Source organism: Mercenaria mercenaria, chromosome 18 (genome assembly GCF_021730395.1).
Source record: "Mercenaria mercenaria strain notata chromosome 18, MADL_Memer_1, whole genome shotgun sequence".
NCBI classification, from domain to species: domain Eukaryota; kingdom Metazoa; phylum Mollusca; class Bivalvia; order Venerida; family Veneridae; genus Mercenaria; species Mercenaria mercenaria.
In genome coordinates, this window is record NC_069378.1 from 43,373,924 (window position 1) to 43,395,159 (window position 21,236).

The 21,236-nt window shown below is 35.2% G+C and overlaps 1 protein-coding gene across 12 annotated transcripts in view; it reads left to right on the top strand.

Moving 5' to 3' along the window:
* Window positions 1-20,848, top strand: part of LOC123538762 (uncharacterized) — a 197,351-nt gene extending 176,503 nt beyond the window's left edge. For 11 of the 12 annotated variants that reach the window (XM_053530356.1, XM_053530360.1, XM_053530357.1 and 8 more), the window contains 16 exons: window positions 161-325; window positions 1,165-1,301; window positions 1,994-2,141; window positions 2,779-2,924; window positions 4,200-4,356; window positions 4,834-5,006; window positions 6,998-7,107; window positions 7,357-7,526; window positions 8,452-8,606; window positions 9,144-9,457; window positions 9,818-9,957; window positions 10,614-10,813; window positions 12,773-12,887; window positions 13,696-13,817; window positions 17,142-17,297; window positions 18,251-20,848. In XM_053530356.1, the coding sequence (XP_053386331.1) occupies window positions 161-325; window positions 1,165-1,301; window positions 1,994-2,141; window positions 2,779-2,924; window positions 4,200-4,356; window positions 4,834-5,006; window positions 6,998-7,107; window positions 7,357-7,526; window positions 8,452-8,606; window positions 9,144-9,457; window positions 9,818-9,957; window positions 10,614-10,813; window positions 12,773-12,887; window positions 13,696-13,817; window positions 17,142-17,297; window positions 18,251-18,337 (2,495 nt within the window). In that variant the 3' untranslated portion in view covers window positions 18,338-20,848. Of the gene's footprint in view, window positions 1-160; window positions 326-1,164; window positions 1,302-1,993; window positions 2,142-2,778; window positions 2,925-4,199; window positions 4,357-4,833; window positions 5,007-6,997; window positions 7,108-7,356; window positions 7,527-8,451; window positions 8,607-9,143; window positions 9,458-9,817; window positions 9,958-10,613; window positions 10,814-12,772; window positions 12,888-13,695; window positions 13,818-14,503; window positions 15,363-17,141; window positions 17,298-18,250 lie in introns of those variants that run through there. The other variant, XM_053530361.1, reaches the window with a different exon arrangement.
* Window positions 20,849-21,236: the final 388 nt, after the last annotated feature.

A 21,236-nucleotide genomic window follows, 5' to 3' on the forward strand; every position in this document is an offset into this window, starting at 1 on the left:
AACGTTGGGGAAAAAAACATACTTTTTTGAATTTGGATTACCTCCTTTTACCGGAGGTAGATTTATAGGGGATAAAAGCCTTGGATAGTATGTTTTACTATTGTAATTTTATGTGAGTTAGATAACCATCTTTTTATACTTTTTCTTCATGTCCTTTCAGTGCAGCAGAATTCAGGTTTCGCTGTGGAAGCGTTAGCTGGTCTGGCCAGCATGGAGAACTTTTCTAAGGTTGAACTACGCAAGACAGACTCAAACGGGGCTGGTTCCCCGGGATCTAACTCACGACTTGAACCGTATCTTCCTCTGATGCTCATACATATCAAAGGTGAGTTTTTTGAATCAGTATAAATATAGGAAAACTGTTGATCACCATAGATATCATCATTGAACCAAGTGAAGTTTCAGTGGATTTATTTTGCATGCATTTGAGTATGTATCTATGTTTATTTATAGCCACTACCAGTTACTCAGATGAGTGATAACTCCAGAAGAATGTGATTTAAGTTGGAGGGTAATGCAAGATACATAAGATTAAATTCGAGAAGCTTCCCCGATTCTTTAAGGTGCAGTCATACACAGGACTCTTTATCAGAAAGGACTGTAAGAGGAGGGGATAGAACATGCAACCTTTTCCTTATTCCAGGCTCCATGTTCAGGCCCCATGTTTACAAAACATTTTTCAGTCTCGGCTGAGTTTGAGATTGAAATTTTGATAGCACATTTTACTAAAACATCAAGATTAAGTTCCAACTGAGACTGACCATCGGTACTAAATAGTCACTTAAAAGTAGTCTTAACATCTCATTTTAGACATGCAATTTACATATAAGTTACAAATAAAATTCATTATCAACCTCGGCTGAGACTGAAAATGTTTTGTGAACATTAGGCCAGAGTCTCGCCACAGGATCCAGACTCCTTAGAGAAGATTAAATTTTAATTGTATGTTAAAGCATTTGACGAGTCAAACTAAGTCAGTGGATGTGTTGCTTGGATGAAGTCAAAGCAGCAAAACAACATTTGTACATTTGTAAATAGGATTTCATTTTTGAATAACAACAATTTTTCTAGATTTGAATTCTGGTTTTGGCATCTGTTTCAGTATTGTATAATGTACTGACATTGTATGACATCTGACTGTTTTCTGTTCTGTTTTCTGTCTAGGCCGGAGAAAAGTGCAATGTCGATTAGTTGAACCGAAGGCGGAGTCGGTAAACAGTGGTGATTGCTATGTACTGGTAACACCAGACAGAATTATACAGTGGATCGGAGATTACTGTAATGTGATAGAAAAAGCCAAAGTAAGCTGCAAAATGTAGATAAACTTAATTTTAAGAATCCTCCATGATGATTGTGGAAAAGCAAAAAATATTGTCACTAATTCGTTATCCGCTGGATCACTGGTATTATATGACACAAGTCATATATTACATATATATGTAACCACCAAGACAGCCTATAGATAGAATGACTGCTTTGATTGTGAGAGGTCATTGGTTTGATCCAGGGCTGCGTCTTAGCAAAAACATGAAAAACGGTACCAGTAGCTCCCTTGCTTGGCACTCGGCATTAAAAGGGAAACTGGCTTCTTTTCTCTCATACCCTTGTGGTGATGGATTTTATCAGGAATGTGGTGTCCTGAGTGATTAATATAAGTTATAGAACTTGCTTCACGATCAACCGAAAAAAAAATTAGTATAAAGTATATATTACATAATGTTGGAAATAAAGTTCTGTTGTGGCAATATGTACACAAATTAAGCCAGTATCTCTATTCTCCTTTTCTGAATTGTTGCCCTTGGCTGCTTTTGGTTTGAGTCTCGTGGGGACAAGAGTTCCCTAATATGAGGAAGCTATCTAGCAGGTTTGTGGATGCTATGTGGGCCTACCAGTGTACTGAAACAGTGCCCAGAGAGGCACCTACAGAGATTGCTTTCATGTCGTTATTTTACTTTTATTTTGTTATTTTAATTTCATGTTGTTTTTTCCTCAGGCTGCAGATGTCTGTGATTTTGTAAAGCAGAAACGTGACCTTGGTTGTAAGCATGCACGAGAGGTTACAACACTTGAAGAAAAGAAAGGCAGACTGGGCAATGCGCGGAATTTCTGGGATCTTCTCGGTGGATATAAGCCTTCTATGTGTAAGTATTCCTGGAAATGGGATAAATCATGAAATAATGCCTAGAAGGTGTGTGTGTGTTTGGGTTTAACGTCTTTTTCAACATTTTTTCAGTCATATAAACGACGGTGTCTACTTGTAGCAGTGAGCACAATGCCCAACTTTATAGTGCTGCCTCACTGGAATATCACGCTGTAGACATGTGACATGATACCCACCCAGTCACATTATACTGACACCGGGCTGACCAGTCCTAGCACTATCCTCTTAATGTTGAGCGCCAAGCGAGGAAGCTACTAGTACCATTTTTTACGTCTTTGGTATGACGCAGCCAGGGATCGAACTTACGACCTCCCGCACTCTAAACAAACACTCTATCAATGCCTAGAAGGGACATCCTCCACTGCTTTCGCTTCAAGGCTGGAAAGTCGCCGAATGAACTGAATTATGGTGTTATGACTGAAAACCTAACAACAATTGAATTCTAACATGGATGTTCCGCAAACTGCGGTTAGATGCCAGTTATTTACAGCAGTATATCATTCTCACTTCGGTGTCTTTCAAGTAACTAGATTAAATTTTTCAGCATTTGTCTTGAATTTATTAATCTATCTTGAGATTTGAAAGTTTGCATAATCGGCATATTTTTGATGTTTCAGCATCAGGACCTGCTGAAGAAGACGAGCTTTATGAGACCCATATTGTAGAAACTAACATGATTTACAAACTGGAGAACAATAAACTGGTACCTGTACAAGAATATTGGGGGAACCAGCCAAAATATGAAATGTTACACTCTAGTCAGGTATTTGAATTATTTATTTGTTCTTTCTTCAGATATGATAGTTTTCATAAAGAATTCAGTCCAGTTTAATAGTGTGCATTTTTCATCATGTAAATGTTTCGGTCAAGCGCTACAGTAAGCATTAACTATAACATAACAACCATTAACAAGTAGATTAGATCCTCTTGTAAAATCTTGTAACATTTGCAGTTCGAACATTGATAAGTAATAGTTATAGTATGTGTGAGAGTGTGTTACCAGGATATATCAGAGCTAGGGGTATATCGAGGGTATTTTTCTCTGCACATATCGTCGAGGCCGGTAGGCCGAGACAGATATGTGAAGAGAAAAATAACGAGATGTACCCCTAGCTCTGATATATCCTGGTAACACACGAGCACTACATATAATAACTGTTTTATCGCATAGTTTATCATTAAAATATATATATCATTTTCATTTAAATTTGTTTATTATTATTTTTACTATTTTGATTCCCTTTCTGCGCCTCGCTGACTGAAACACTAAAACTTCTGTATTAGAAAATGTGTTCCCCAGATAAAAGTACCCAACAAATTTCTGTATTGGTTTTAAATCTTTGCATTTCATTGGCCAGACATATTGTAAAACTTGTTGTTTTGTTTGTAAAAAAAATCAAAGAAAAAGAAACATTTGAGAAATCTCAGAATTTCATATATTTCATGTATTTCTGAATTTGGCAATAACTATCAATTTTTTGAAATATTCTAGTTTATTTATTCTTTTACTTTATAAATATAGGTGTTTGTGACAATTCTTTCTCTGTGAACTGTAAACTGGAGCTAAAATCATCTTTTCTTTGAAAGGAAAAAATTATACTCCCTTGATAGGACCTCAATAGAGAAAAAGTGTTCCGATATATATCGGAACAGTTTTACTGTGCTGATATATATCGGAACACTTTTTTTCTAATGAAACTCCATAGAGATTTCCGTGTTGATATATATCGCAACAGTTTTGTAAGATATCAGCACAGTTTTGTAGTAATAATGTGTGTTACTATGTATAACATGCTGCAAAGATCAAAGGAAAATTGCCGCACTATGTGATAAAATGTAATATCATATGATCATCTGATGATAATTTTTAAACTGTCCATGACTGCTAACAATTTATTAAAATAAAAAGAAAAAATTGCAAACATTTCAGAACAACCATTTCTCTCAGAAGTTTTGATACACAAAAATATTACCTTTTACCATATATCTAAGAACATCATTTTGCATTTTGTTATATAAATTCATGTCTGTGTTACAGGTGTATGTATTTGATTTTGGAAGTGAGCTGTATTTATGGCAAGGAAAAGCCGTACCACCAAACCAACGCAAGGTTTCCCTCAAACTCGCTCAGCAGTTATGGAACCAGGGTTATGATTATAGCAAGTGTGAAATTAATCCTGTCTCACCGTTAAGAAGTAAGCAGTTTATATTTTTTCTGATTTAAACATGTAAATTTTCTCCTACACAAATGTTGCATACCCGAAAGGGTGATATAAAAATGTTCATCTCAAAGAAATATTGATATCGCCAGAGGCTTCATCCCGTCAAAAATGCAGGTTGGAAATCTTGCTTAGGATGTACAATGTTTTATTTGACTGGCTTACCAAAGGTTTGTGGTTCTGCTAAGGTGCCAAACTGTGCCTGAAATAATACTCGGAGGGGCACTTTTGGTCTTTACGCACCATTAGAAACTAGATATTGCAGTTTGACCTAAAATTGTGTCGTTTTGACTCAGAACACCCCCAAAAAAAAAAACCCAAAAAAAACAAACTTGAAACCAAAAAAAAAACCCACCTGGACTAGGAATTACATAGACCTGTTTTGCAGCTTAGGCAGTTTTTATCAGTGGTGACCTTGACATATTTTGATGACCTTGATCTATATTTGCACAGCTGAGGAAGAAGGGGGCTTATCAGGCATCAGTGAGAAGAGACCAGACTGGGCATTATTTGGCAAGGTCAATGAGAATATGGAAACCATTCTGTTCCGAGAGAAGTTTGCTGATTGGCCAGATACCTCAAGGTTGATCAAGGTCAAAAGTCAGGAAGAGGTCAACTCTGCCAAGGTTTGTAAAATAGTACAAGAAGAAAGGCACACTGTTGCTAACCTTTGTCTTAAAACTACTTTACACAGGATGGGAATATTGAATTATATCAGTTGTTAGATAAAATTTTTAGTTTGCCACAATTTATGCTCATCATTTCAAAAATGGATGACAAAGTCGAATTTCCCTTACATTCAATATAACATTTACTTTGCCATCATATTTTACATTATGTGTTTCTGAAACTTGAGCTTTTTTACTGTTTAAAAAAATGCCATAGGTATTAATAGAAGTATGTCTTCCCCAGGAGACATATTGTTTTTGCCCTGTCCGGCCATCCTTCCGTCCGTCCATACGTCACACTTCATTTCCGAGCAATAACTGGAGAACCATTTGACCTAGAACCTTCAAACTTCATAGGGTTGTAGGGCTGCTGGAGTAGACGACCCCTATTGTTTTTGGGGTCATTCCATCAAAGGTCAAGGTCACAGGGGCCTGAACATTGAAAACCATTTCCGATCAATAACTAGAGAACCACTTGACCCAGAATGTTAAAACTTCATAGGATGATTGGTCATGAAGAGCAGATGACCCCTAATGATTTTGGGGTCACTCCGTCAAAGGTCAAGGTCACAGGGGCCTGAACATTGAAAACCATTTCCGATCAATAAGTAGAGAACCACTTGACCCAGAATGTTGAAACTTCATAGGATGATTGGTCATGAATAGTAGATGACCCCTATTGATTTTGGGGTCACTCCGTCAAAGGTCAAGGTCTAAGGGGCCTGAACATTGAAAACCATTTCCAATCAATAACTAGAGAACCAACTGACCCAGAATGTTGAAACTTGATAGGATGATTTGTCATAAAGAGTAGATGACCCTTATTGATTATTGGATCACTCCGTCAAAGGTCAAGGTTACAGGGGCCTGAACATTGAAAACCATTTCTGATCAATAACTAGAGAACCACTTGACCCAGAATGTTGAAACTTCATAGGATGATTGTACATGCAAAGTAGATGACCCCTATCGATTTTGGGGTCACTCCATTAAAGGTCAAGGTAACAGGGGCCTAAACATTGAAAACCATTTCCGGTCAGTAACTTGAGAACCACTTGACCCAGAATGTTGAAACTTAATAGGATGATTGATCATAAAGAGTAGATGACCCCTAACGATTTTGGGGTCACTCTGTGAAAGGTCAAGGTCACAGGGGCCCGGACATTGAAAACCATTTCCCGTCAGTAACTTGAGAACCACTTGACCAAGAATGATGAAACTTCGTAGGATGATTGGTCATACAGGATAGATGAACCCTAACGATTTTAGGGTCACTCTGTTAAAGGTCAAGACCACAGGGGCCTGAACATGGAAAACCATTTCCAATCAATAACTTGAGAACCTCTCGACCCAGAATGTTGAAACTTCATAGGATGATTGTTCATGCAGAGTAAATGACCCTTATTGTTTTTGGGGTCACTCCATTAAAGGTGAAGGTCACATGGGCCTGAAAATTGATAACCAGTTCAGATCAATAACTTGAGAACCACTTGACCCAGAATGTTGAAACTTCATAGGATGATTGAACATGCAGAGTAGATGACCCCTATTGATTTTGGGGTCAGTCTATTAAAGGTCAAGGTCACAGTGGCCTGTTCATGTAAAATCATTTTTTGGAAATAACTTGAGAACCACTTGACCTACAATGTTGAAACTTAATAGGATGATTGGACATGCAGAGTAGATGACCCCTATTGATTTTGAGGTCACTTGATCAAAGGTCAAGGTCACAGGAGCCTGAACAGTGACTTGAGAACCACTAGGCCACAAGTGTTGAAATTTAGCGGGATGACTGGACATGCCAAGTAGATGATCCCTATTGCAGCCAACCATCAGTGTCTCTTTGACTTTCGCTCCTGACCCCTATTGATTTCTTGCCTACAGGACTTTGCATTGGGGGAGACATGCGCTTTTTTACAAAAGCATTTTCTAGTTGTTTCTATTTATAGTTTGACCTTGCTGACCTTAAAGCATATGATGCGAAACTAATGGTACCTGTTGATACAAAGCCAGTTTCTTTGGTTCTGGAAGGATCTAATGTTGGTAGAGGTACAAAATGGTAAGTTTCTGCATTTGAAATTTTAATTCTTAAGATAAAACTGCAGGACTTCGAGTTGTTCTCCACATAATATGAAGTGGTGTCCTTTTAAATTCAACCTAGGACGGTCTTTGAAGAGATTTTCTACACATACATGAAAAATGATTGAAATTGCAATGCTCCCAGTGATGTTAAGAAGTCAGAATTATAGAACTCTATTGCTTGCATAGTAGATGTATCAAAATAACCTGTAAACTGTTACATTCTCAGGGAACAAGATATGGATGGTTTCATTCAAGAGCAAGACATACAGACGCGTAAAGTGCGTGTCTGGCATGTGTTAGAGTATGACCATTATGAAATTGAGGATCATAGTTACGGACAGTTCCACGAGGGTGATACGTACGTGGTACGATGGCAGTACATGATTGTAAATGCAGGTATGTGGAAAATAAATGTGAAATATGATGCTAGTTAATGTTTTTATGTGAGGAAGCAATCCAGCTAGCTGGTTAGTGGTTCTACCCCCAAGTGCCCTTTCATTCCTGAAATACTGCCCAGAGGGGCACCTGGGGTATTTTTAATATGACAACATGCTAGTACAAAATGTGTATGTGTGAAAGGCAACTTAATGGATTATGTAAAGGTAAGCCCTTACCCTGCTAAATTTCTAAAATGGACTGGTCTATCATTCAATTTGAGCAGTACCATTTACTTATCGAAGGGGTGTTTAATGAAATTTACTGACTGAATAGCGGACAGCCTGACCATGATCAGCTTGCACGAATTATACGACATTGTTTTTCGTTCTCTACAGTTCACATAAAAATGATCAACTTATTGACTTTTTGCGGCTAGTGCTTTTGCCTTTTCGGCCAGTGCAGACCAAGACCTGAGCAGGCTGATCTTGGTCTGCACTGGTCGCAACGGCAGAATCACTTGCCCGCAGCAGGCTAAGGGTTGGAGGGAATTTTGAGGCCGGGTATATCCTGTATCCGATCACCAACCATGTTTAATTTCATTTTACTGACTACCCTGTCCCTCCGTTTCTGCTAGATTTAGACATTACTTACAAAAGCACAAGTTCATATTAGATGATTACTAGCCCGAGTAGTAATTGAGGAAACTTGCAGAAAGCTAGATTTGTAGATTTGTTTCTGGCATCAAAAAATGATTGTGTCTCCTTGTTTTCTTTACATCAATGCACTATTCCACTTTTCGAGCTGAGGTGACAGCTTTGTAATTTTTAATGCCAATGCCCATTTACATACGAAAAATTAAAGGTTCATTGTATCAGTGAAGACTCCTTACATTTTAAATAATAATTGAAAAGTGAAGAATTAATCTTATCATTACATTTTGAAGGCATGAAGAGTTTAAAGGGGCAAGCTTCAAGATTTTCTCAGATGGGACGGGAAAGATGTGCGTATTTCTTCTGGCAAGGGAAAAGTTCAACGATAAATGAAAAAGGAGCCTCAGCACTCATGACTGTAGAACTAGATGAAGAAAGAGGTCCTCAGGTATGTTTGAGAACATTACTGATTTTACTACAGGGACATATTTCTTGATTTCCTAAGCAGTCTTTTAGTTTCTGGTATGTTTGTAATGCTGTCTGTGCCAGTTTTAACTTTGTATGTATGTCACTTTCTGTGAAAAAGATATGATTCTGGAATAATGTACATCTTTGTCTTCATACTTCATAAAACTGAACTTCAGGTATAGAGTCTTTTTTTTGTTTTTTAAATTTTGAATTGAGTAGTTTCTTATACAATTATAGACCTCTGTCGTCCAATTCAGTACGTTATTCTACTGCTATGCCCTAAGGTAGAATTGATAGACAGTGTAATATAGCAGCCGAATGTTGTGAAAAATTTAGTGGGGCACTCAATTGCAGTTTTCTTTTTAAATCATTACAGATTATTGTTTACCAAAGTGTGCAGTGCTCTCGATCAATTAAATGAGCATATTTTTTTCAGGGTACATAATATTAAGTTTCAATAAATAGAATCATGATATCCCATGTAAGTAGTTGAAGAAAGCTATTTGCTGTTTTACAGGTTCGAGTCTCAGAAGGCAAGGAACCAGCTTGCTTCTTGAATTTATTCAAGGGTCGGACAATAATTCACATCGGGAAACGGGAGGAGGAGGAAACGAACACACAGGGGCCATGGAGATTCTATTGTCTACGTAATGAATATGACAACGAAATGTGTTTAATTGAAGTGCCAAAAGACATTAGTAATTTACGCAGTGTGTCTTCGTGTTTGTTACTCAATGTTGTGACTGGAAAATTGACAGTATGGCACGGTTGTAAATCTCCAGAACACACAAGGAAATTAGCGAAAAAGGCAGCAGATAACCTCAAAGAAAGGTATTTTTCTATTGTTACTTTGTATAAGTAGTTTTGACTATTTCCCAGTTACCCAAGAAATAACTTTTTTTAAAATGTAATCAGTTAATTGAAAAAGGCCCAGTAACAGAAAGAAGCTGTGATAACTTGAAATAATTGAATTCTTAAAGGTCACATAGAATCTTTTCAGAAGTCATTGTGTCATTTCAGGAACAGGACACTATTCGTTATTGTCTATATCATGTTGTTGTTGTTGTTTTTTGATAACTTTAAATAATTGTATACTAAAGGTCACATAGAATGTTTTCAGAAGTCATTGTGTCGTTGTTTCAGGACACTGTTTGTTATTGTCTATATCATGTTGTTGTTGTTGTTTTTCAGATGTCCACTAGAAGTTGGTCTACACCAGGGTGTTAGTATAGACATCTGTGAGGTAGAGGAGGGAGAGGAGAAGACCGATTTCTGGAGAATGATGAATGTACATATACGTGATAGGTCAAAATACCACTGTCTTCTAAATAGTAAGTATACATGTTAAACGTTTCAAACATGGTGTGGATCATTCTTGTTATGTCTGTCTACTGGTCCGTTGACTAGTAGACAATTTGGTTTTCAGTCAGTAATTACAGAATGCTTTGGCCTGCAGTGTTCAAACTTCATACGAAGATTGCCTGTGGTCATTAGATGATCCTGTTAAAAGTCAGTAGGTCAAGGTCACAGTGACCTGGAGACTGAAAATAACTAGAGAACGCTTTGCCGTATAGCTGTCCCACTACATGGATGATTTCCTGTGGTTTGTAGTTGACCTTTATTTTGCTGGTTGACAGTAGGTCATAGGTCAAGGCCGTTTTGACAGTTTCCATTCTTATTTGTGTCTGTCTCCTTGGAGACAGTTTTAGTCAACAATTCCAGAGGTTATTCAGATGCATGTATAGCATAGTCCACTTGAAAAACACTCGACCGTCTTCGTAAAAATAAGCTAGTTACTAATATTACTGGTTTAATGTAACAGATTTTTATCATGCAAGAAATTTCTTAATGTATCTAAATAAAAGCCAAAAGAAAACAACACAGTATATTGTTTGTATAAGATCAAGATCTCAATATAAGTGTGCTTAAACAATTTAGACTGTTCTGGAATGAACTTTCTTACTCAAAGAAATGACTTCTTTTTCAGATCCCGAGTCTTTCAGCCATACTTTACGTTTGTTTCACATGACAAGTGTTTCTGGGGTATTTGAGGCACACGAAATCATGAATCCATCCCGCACGCCAGAATTGCCAACAAAATTTCCCGTCCTTCAAGCAGATCTCTACATGGCGCAGCAGCCGACACTGTTCTTGGTGGATAACGGTCACGAAGTTTATCTGTGGCAGGTGAGAGTTGTATGCTTTCTGTATAAAGTTTATATTCTATGGCAGGTCCAGCTGTAAACAGATTTGATTTTCAAGTAGGATCAATGAATAATAATAAGATGAACAAATTTTTTGTCTTTCCTTCATTTTATTGTATGAAAAAACGTATCTCACTTGTTGCTATGCCATAAAATTTTGTGAAAATGAAGTGAAAATTACAGTTTTCAAAAAGGAAACTTAATTACCGTATTTACCCTAAGTCTTGGGACACCCTAAATCTTGGGACACCCTTAAAATCTGGAAAAATAATTATTTTTCTTGTCCCTAATTTTTCGGACATGTATTTTCTCAGCATATTTTTCGTCCCTAAGTGTTGGGACTATGGTTGTTACTGATTCAAAATGTAAGTCTTATACCATTATTATACATCGTATGGTTTTGTATCGATCAAAATGTCAAATAATTATAAGAACCAAAGATTATTTTTTTAACATTTTCGTGTCATGTTTTTACTTATTCTTTTGACAGTAAAGTGTTTTTTTACCATACCAGTTAAGTGTTGTATATTTTTTTTTTACTGCAGCCAGGAAGTCCGTTTTCCGTTAGTTAGTTATTTTTATTTACCACTGACTGGAATTTACCCGCGAATCGTACAGCTATCAAAAAGCCATGCCGGTAATTTTCCATTCCACGAGCACGTGCGACCTATCGTAATGTCTAACTTACAACGCCGTTACTTTTGTTTATTGACACGTATACAAAAAACGCGCATCACACATTCATTTTTTGATTTTATCGCTTCAGATTTTCAACGTTGATTGAGAAGTAATATAATTTGAATTCTATAACGATTTTAAAAAGGTATCGACAGAAATGTAGGCAAAATTCTATAAAAACGGTCGAATTTCATAAAACTACTTGCAAAATTTCAAACAACCCGCGATCCTAAATACTTATTTCTTTCTAAAAGTAAATAAATGATGCAAACTATAGGCATAAAATTCAGACTTTGATCCAGAAAGTGCAAAAAAAACGAATAGAAAAATCTTAAATAATGAAAAAGCGGCAGCAATTTAAAAATATGAAGTAAAACGATTTTTTTGGCAAACAGATTTCTGTTACGTGACCTCGTGAACGTAAATAGAAAATCGGGACACGGTTTAAAAAACAAAAACAATGATGTTGTTGCATTTTTTTAATAAGTTTTGAATGAATCTTTGTGCATGTACATGTATTTTTTGACACGACACTTTATATTAAGATATTCTTCTCAAACCGTTTTGAAATTTCCTTGAGGGCAAATAGGTCACAGAGGTAAGATATCCGCTATTATAGTTTGACACGTTTACCTGTCAGTTTATACGGGATATTGCACATTCACTTTAACAAATTAAAAAGAATTTTTTTCATTGATTTTCACAACACTAGATCTACTTCTCAGCTCTTTAAAGAACTGAGGCGGTACGATCAAACAGTGATGTACAACTTGGCGCGAAAACGTGACGTAATGCCATGAAAATCTCGGGGGAAACTATACCGCTTTGATCTCCACTTCTAATGTCATGATACCGACACACTTTTAGCTCTTTGAGGGGGTGTTAATTGATGATGAAAACAAGGCCAATTACTTTGTTTATCAACAGAATAATTACAGATAATCGTTAAACGTTTATTTTTTCGCTTTCAACACGGGTGGGTGGGGGATGTTACCCGATGACCGAGAATTGTGTCCATATTTTTGGGACACTTTTCAAAATAATTATTTTTCGTGAAATAAGTCTTGGGACAGTGAAAAAAATAATTATTTTATGCTGTCCCAAGACTTAGGGTAAATACGGTATGCTTGTAGGTACACTATCATTGATGTTCTGGTAAGTTTTTGCAGTGATATTTGGCCTTCAGGCAGCTAGATCTTCTATGAAATTACATTTGTGGCAGGCAGAAGTTACAGTTTCATCAACCTTTATTGTTATTTTGCAGGGTTGGTGGCCAGAGGGCGATGAGGACCAGGAGAATATACTTACAGGTTCAGCCCAGACCAGGTTCACTGTAGATAGAAGATGCGCCATGGAAACTACTCTAGCTTATTGTAAAGGTATGTACACATTTCTCAGAACTTTTTACATAGCTCAATAGGGAGTGCAGATCTAAGCATTGCGAGGCTGTGAGGCGTATGTTCTTGGCAATTCGGTAAAGGACGTTGTGTCTGCAGTCATTCGTCCTCCACCTCTGATTTATGTTGGGAAGTTGGCAGTTACTTGCGAAGAACAGGTTCGTACTGGTAAAGAATCCAGGAACACTGGTTAGATTAACTGACCGCTGTTACATTACTGAAATACTGTCATTTAATACTGAAATACTGTAAAAAATGGCGTTAAAATCTAAAAAAAAAAAAACACAGCAGTACTTGTAAAGTTTTAAGGAAACAGGCCTCAAAAGCTGAGAACCTGGTTTTAAAATCTGAGTATGTGGGGATTACATACAATTACAAATTTGAACTCGACTAATTACAAGGTTGCATTCTGAGACTGGTATGCAAACTCAAGTTTTATACTTTTGGGACATTGAAGCTAGTGTAAAATAATGATTTCTGGGCATTATGCCGCATATCAAGTAATAGTTGAAGAAATGAATGCATTGTTCTCTTTCTCTTAGAGAAAGAGATGATAATGTGTTGAGATTTGATGGGAATTTATTTTAATGGGTCCATAATTTTTCATATTTACAGGTTTTAAATTATATGTGTATATAAGATTATTGAAGAATAGTCTATTGTGTACATGTACTTTTAATATCAGATGTCTTTACAAGCCTACATAAGTGTTTTACATGTTTTAATTGGAAATAAATAAAAGTAGATATGAGGGAGTCACAGTTTACTTGAATTGCTTGACTTTTTGCAGAAATCAACCCAGAGAATCCTCCGCCAGCATATATGGTCTATGCGGGACTTGAACCTCTGTCTTTCACCAATCTTTTCCCATTCTGGACAGTTGATGAAAATGTGAGGGAAATCAACATAAGGGTAAGTTATTTCAGTTATTAATTTGCTGTTATTATTTGAAATTATATATTCTTTCTTGGAATAATGATATTTTTCATTATTTAGTATTCAACTGTAAGTTTATGTATACTACAGTCATAATAATTGTTTAAAAAAATTCTGTCTGCTTTTGACAAAAAAGTAAAATGTGTAATGTTTGTTCGGATTTAGTTCTGTTGAAAGTATGAAAAATTGGTGAAATAACATAACTGGGATCAAGGGTATAAAAATGAGATTGGAGACCAATTGTAGAAAGCAGTCTTGCCATTGCGCAGTTTCAAAAATAGAATCATCCAATCAGATGCTAGATTTTAACTTTACTCCAGACTCGCATTTATAACCTTGGGCCCAGTTCTTTTCAGTTAAGTGACTTTTGTCTTGGCTCGTACTTTTAGTTAAAAAGTTACAACAAAGATTTTCAGAGTGGAATATTTTCATGTGTTTTTCTTCTATCAAGATAAAAATGTGTATGTTTAATGTTAAATAAGAATAAAGTGCTGGTGATCAATATAAATGTGTGTACATTACAGATTGTGGCAAAGATTCTGTTCTTTCTATCATCTTTCTGTCAAAATATTGAGAAAATATTTTTATGTTAAAGAATTGGGACTTCTTTCATATCTGTAATAATTCTTTCATTTGTACATGTATTAATATTACTTTTTTAGCTGGCAATAGACCAGGAATCATCTATAAAGATAGTTCACCAGGTTATAGTCTGTTTCAATATTTGCCATGGAATAAGTAAACTTACTGCACCCCTTGACATGCAATAAGCTTTAGTATTGTATGGTGTAATGTCTAATGCATGACAGAAATGGAAACTAAATCTTTTGGGGCTAAGTCATAAATATTTATTGGAATTTTCGCTGGAGCATTTAAACAGGGACATGCTTTTTTGGACTGATACTTTTTTAAAAAAATTGAAATATCCATCAGTGGTCTGTTTTGTCTGAAATATACAATTTTGTTTTGGATAAAATAGAAGATGCCTACCTGATTAATTTTGAAAAAAATTGTATCATTTTTAAATTAATTGAAATGCTACCATTAAATTGACATTACTTGAAGTGGATGAAGAACTTATTGTATTTTTTTCACCAGTTCAGAATGATTGATTGTAAATAATATAGAATGCCATGCAAATAAAGCGGTATAAGATTATCTAACCAAGTCTAACCAATAAACCGTTGTATCCAAGATGGAAATGTGTTTCAGGGAAAAAAATGCATTTTATATATTAGTTATTGTATTTTCAACAACAAAAAAGGTGTGCCTTGCGTGAAGCATTTATGTTGGTAATTTTTTCATGGAACTGGGAGTGTGGGGTATATTGAAAAATACTGTATGCTCAAAGTTCATCCCACTGTCCTAATTCAATTAATAGGCATACTGAACATGTCAAGTAGATAAAATTACTGCTTGGTACCCAGTCTTATAAGTGATCCATCTTATAAGGGGTCCATCTTATAACGGAGTATAGGAATGGTATTTGAGCCGCGCCGTGAGAAAACCAACATAGTGGGTATGCGACCAGCATGGATCCAGACCAGCGCAGTCTGGTCAGGCTCCATGCTGTTCGCTTTTAAAGCCTATTGAAATTGGAGAAACTATTAGCGAACAGCATGGATCCTGACCAGACTGCGCGGATGCGCAGGCTGGTCTGGATCCATGCTGGTCGCATACCCACTATGTTGGTTTTCCCATGGCACGGCTCATTTGATTTTATTGTATCGTTCATTGACAGTTATTTTAAATTGAATATTTTAGAATTCAATACTTGCTCAGCATTGGCGTATGATAGTAAAGGCACACCTTTGACATTTCCTTAACCATTTCTATCGGACTATAACAAAAGCATTTTCATGTAGTCATAAATATGTACTGGTAAAATATTTGACATTATATCTTCAAAAAATACACATTATGTTGTATTAGCATTTTTAATGTCAGTATTCATGGTTATGTCACTTTTTAATACATAATGTCATGTTAGCATCTTTAACATTATGTCATGTTAGCATCTTTAACATCATTTCGTAACAGCATCTTTAACATCATGTCATGTTAGCATAGTTTAATGTTGTATACATGATGTCAACATAACATTTTAACTTATTTCATGGAAGCAGCTTTTAATACTGAGCCAGGAGGCCCTTACGATAGTGAAATATCCACTCCGTTTTTTTTGCTATCTACCATTTTTTGTACCATCCAAATGACAAATGAATAACAGTTTTGCTCCAGTTTTGAATAAATAACATTTTTGCTCCAGTTTTGAATCACTTAAATTGTGTGGAAGAGGCCCTGATGCTGATTAAAATCCTCTGTACCATTTTCATTTGCATTTTCACTGTCTGCCATATTTTTCCAAATCTTACCATATTGGTTCTCTTATTGTCATGAACTTTCATACGCATGAAGCATGAAAATATGCTAATATTTAATGTCATATCTAATTTTATAGACAGAAAATTAAGGTGATGGGCATCTCTTTGTATAGTGTATGTTTATTTGAATTTTATTTACCCTTTAAAAAAAATCTGTATGAGTAAAAGATATTTCTTACACTTTGTCAGAAACAACACAATTTCTTCTTTCTTGTCTTTTCTTTTAACTTTATACTGATTTCACTTCTAATGTTCGTACCAGAAAGTTCAAACTTGTTTTGTCAGGAGAAAGTTGAATTCGTCCTTAATTGTTGTAAAATCATTAAATATCTTGGGCATGAAATTTCGTGGTTTTGGTCAAAACAGCAATTCTGTGGGGATATGAATTCATGGATTTCAACTTTTGAAGATAAAATGAATGGGAATTTTACTTGTTCGTTGGGATTAGATTTCTTGGATTTACTCAACCACGAAATCCACAAAAATTAGTCCCCCACGAATATTAATGATTACACAGTATATGTTGTATTCCTGTATTTATGTATTTGAACCTAGGTAGTTCAGGCCTTCGTTGAATATTGCCAGGGAATTATTTGTGCAGAATTAATGTCTGCACTACTTTGGCAGTTTGCAGACATAAAAAAAAATCACACTGATTTATAATAGAGATATGAAAACACAACACTTATGAAAATGGCAAGTTTGAATCAGAGTAAAGAAGTTTACTTCATTTTCTTAGCCACTCGAAACCATGACAAAATAACCTGTATTCCAGTATATAAAAGAGATGACAAGTATGAACTTCCTGTTTATCAGCACATGTACTGTATTTCTTCTTGAAAATCAATTCATTAACACTTTCTCAATGTTTTTATGTCTTCTGGGAATAAAAGAAATGTAATTATGTTATCTACAGGATGGTAAGACAGAAGGAGAGTTGGTACCAGTACAAGATCTTCTCAAGAAGTTGACCAAAACAAGATACACCTTCGCTGAGCTGCTGGAAACACCCCTTCCCGAGGGCGTCGATCCATTGAAATTGGAGTCTTATCTTTCTGATGAGGAATTTGAGGTAAGAGTAGTTATTTGTTTTATGATGAAGAATTTCAGATGCTTTTCAGCCAAATTGTCACTTCATTTTGCCTTGTAACAATTACACTACCCAGTAATGATACAAGTTTTCAGCTTGTATTCTAAGATTAAGTGGCTGCCCTTCACTTAAATGTAGGGGATTCAGTGGCTGAGCGGTTAAGGTTGCAGACTTGGAATCACTTGCCCCTCACCACTGATTTCAAAACCTTGTTTATAGAATTCTATGTATGGAAGCTATCCAGCTGGCTTTCAATGGTTCTATCCAGGTGCACACATGTGCCTAAAATAATACCCAAAAGGGCTCCTAGGGTCTTAGCTTGAAAGTCATCATGTAACAACATAAAATTATGTCAATGTTACATTAACACCCCCCCCCCCCACCACCACCACCATCTTGACTGAGCTGAAATATTTTTAGTGTGTAACATTTTTACCCAGTGTAATTAATCCACAAGTAGATATGAACTGACATGCCGAAAAAATTCTAACTTGCGGAATTTTAGAATGAACTTCAAAATTAAGGTGAGGGTGTATGTAGTTCACCAGAGTATAATGGTGCAATATCGCTAGTTTTTATAGACACATGGTAGAGTTTCTGCCTTAGGTTTGAGAGATTCTAGGTTTGAATATTGGTCAGGGCTGAGATTTGTTTTGTTACACAGGTGCGTGATTGAAATACTGTAAAATCATACAATTTTGTGGGAATGAAATTTTGTGACTGTGGATTTTAGCTTTTGAACATAAACTGAAGGAGAATTTAGTTGTTCTTGAGATTAAGTTTCTAGGATTGACTCAATCAAGAAGTAACAAAGTTCATCCCCATTGAATATTAATGGTTTAAAGGTTTACATGTATCTGTGAAAATGTGACAGCTCAACCTTTATTACTAAAACAAGATCAAAGGTCTTTACCATCCTTATTGTTGTATTTCAGGCGGTGCTGGAGATGACTAGAGAAGAGTTTTATGCCTTACCTGGCTGGAAACAGCAGAAGCTCAAGCAGCAAGTGGAACTTTTCTAAACACACTGTTTAATGAGGACTGTGACATACTGTTTAGTGAGGACCGTGAAAAGTAAACACCATGTTTAATGAGGGCTTTGAAATACTAAATATCATGTTTAATGAGGACTACCATGTTTAATGAGGACTGTGAAAATTATCTATTCACCATGTTTTGTGACAAGTATAGAAATTTGTTAGTACCTAAGCTGGTGTATGGACTAAACTAAAAAATGTTGGTTTTATGTCAGAATTATTTAGACACATGGTGAAAATGAAACCAAGAAATGTTATATCTGCATTAAGTTGCTACCATTTCTTGGCTTGTGGATAGAAAATTGCTAACAATTCAAGTGAATAAACAAGTATCTCAGTGCAATAAAATTGACTTTGAAACCTTTGCAATATAATGCATAGAGAAATCCCCAGCGTTACTTCCCCTGATAAGACAAGATATTGATAATTTAGTGCAAGAAAACTCTTAGGAAAGAAACATCTTAAAATGGCAGAAAAATGTAGCTTTGCACAGCAGCCCGTGTCAAAATGGCAGTAAAATTTAGACTTTCACAGCAGCTAAAATGTGTGTTATATTGTCACCTTGGCGCAAAAAGTGATTAACTGAATTGACATAAAGAAGCAGTTAACCATTTTTGCACAGAGATGATGATTTTGTAAACCCCGTCCCTAGCACAAACTGTAGGTGACAGTTCCAGTTTTTTTGTGTTTGTTATTTAGCCTATTCATTGAAGACTGAAAGCACTCACAGATTAAATATATTCTCATTTGGAAAAATGCCAAAATATGCTCATAAACATCACAATTATGCTGTTGTTGTTTTTTAAAATAACGAAAAGGCAATATTTTTATGACATGTATATTTTTGAAAAACTAGTCCTTTTTCATCCAATTAAGCTGGTTCCGCTACATGTATTGTGATGTGTGTTAATATGTGCATATTACACACTTGTGCTCAACATGCATATTTTGAATACATGTTTGATTTCCATTCAGTTTGTATGTTAACACATAATACATTCAATGTCTCATAAAAAATATACATGTGCTATATATATTTGTTTTACTAATATGAGAAATGGTAAGATTTACTTACATTACTGACAAAATATGTCTTAATTTTTATGCATTTATGCAGAATAAATTCCTGTACCTAAAAAATAAAGAAAAAATGATTTACAATAATCTGGAATAAGTTATTCTATTTCTGGCCTCATATATATTTTTACGCCACCTTATTTATTTATTTGACCTACATATTTTATCGCTGTCAACAATAAAGTGCTGCTTTGCATACAAACTATTCTGCTGAAACTTTTTACATCATTTTTTTTTTTCATTTTAAAATAAAATTAAAATAGACAATTTTTAGAAATCGGTAAAAACATATTTTGGTAACACTAACCTTAAGACGGTAAGTTTCAAACATAGAATATATTTTATATGAAATTTGCATATAGTAGTTTTAGTGTTGCATAGAAACCTAGACTTGCCTGTGATAACCTTTTTTGCTGCCTTGTACAAATTTGATATCAATAGAATGAAATATTTTACTTCTATTTTTTTTTTCAGTTTCCCTCTTTCCATTATATCATTTGAAAATTTTTAGACATATCATGGAAGCGATTTTGAATAAATATTGCGTTGTTGCATTTACATACTGCTAAACTATTTTCAAGAGATTTTTATGATCAAGTATTTATGTGTTTGTTCTTAATGAATTTGTTGTAAGATCATACTACGTTTAGAGAACATATGATTGAAGTTAATAAAAGACCTTTCAAGTTTGTTTTAGAACTTTGTTTAGAAATTAAAAGTGTCCTTTAAATACTATTATTTCATGTATTATGAAACACGTGTTTCTCAGAAAATGAAACGTTCACCCGTATCGTCAAAACTTCAACAGAGTTTGTTAAAAATTAGGAGAGGTAGAATATCCAGAATTAAGTAGAAATAACAAACAGTATTATACAAATGGAATTCAATTTGATAACAGAAGATTCTGTTTCTTATTCAGTTTTTACATGGCTGTGTTATGAAATTGTAAATATCATGAAATCATGTGATATTAATTGTGTATAGTGTTTCTGTTACCTGTAAAATTGTTAAAAATGATCGAAAGATTTTGTTTGTTTGCTTAATTTATTAGAATTTTGTGTGATTTGTTGTTGAAATATATTTTTAATAAGTTGTGTTTAATATATATGCATGTAGAATTTGTAACAGCTTTAACAACATATATTGTGTTCATAAACGTGTACTGTTTTCTGTAACATGCATAGAAACGTGTAGTTCTGTATAAATAAAAGCTGTACATGAATTGTACAAAGATTGTGTAAATAAATTGTATGAATACTGTAGAAAAGTTCCCGAGTTAAAGAATTTTGAGTTAGACCTGTACCATATTGTAAATATGTATTAGAATTTTGTACAGTTATAAAGAACCGCGTCAGTGCTTTGAATTAGCAAATGTTATATCATTATATATCTTCCATGAATAAATTAAATGCCATCATATGCTGTTGTGTTAGTCTTTTATTTATCCCCCACCACTCCTTCCGTCCTTCTGTAACATTTGGTGTCTGCTCTGTATCTCCTAAACCTCTTGAAGGATTTTAATAAAACTTTTGTCAAATGATCACCTCATCAAGACGATGTGCAGAACTCACGAGTCAGCCATGTTGGCTCAAGGTCAAAGTGGTGAGCCTTCCATTTCCCGTCCACTCTGTATCTCCTAAACCCCTTGATTCATTGATGTTGTCGTACATGGGCTATAAAATATACTTAACAATGTCAATGTTTCCACCCAATACCATCAACCCTTTCACTATCTATAACACCGGCAAGGGATATAGCTATCTTTCAGACTGCCTTGTTACTTCCTGATGTGATCAGGGTCAATTTC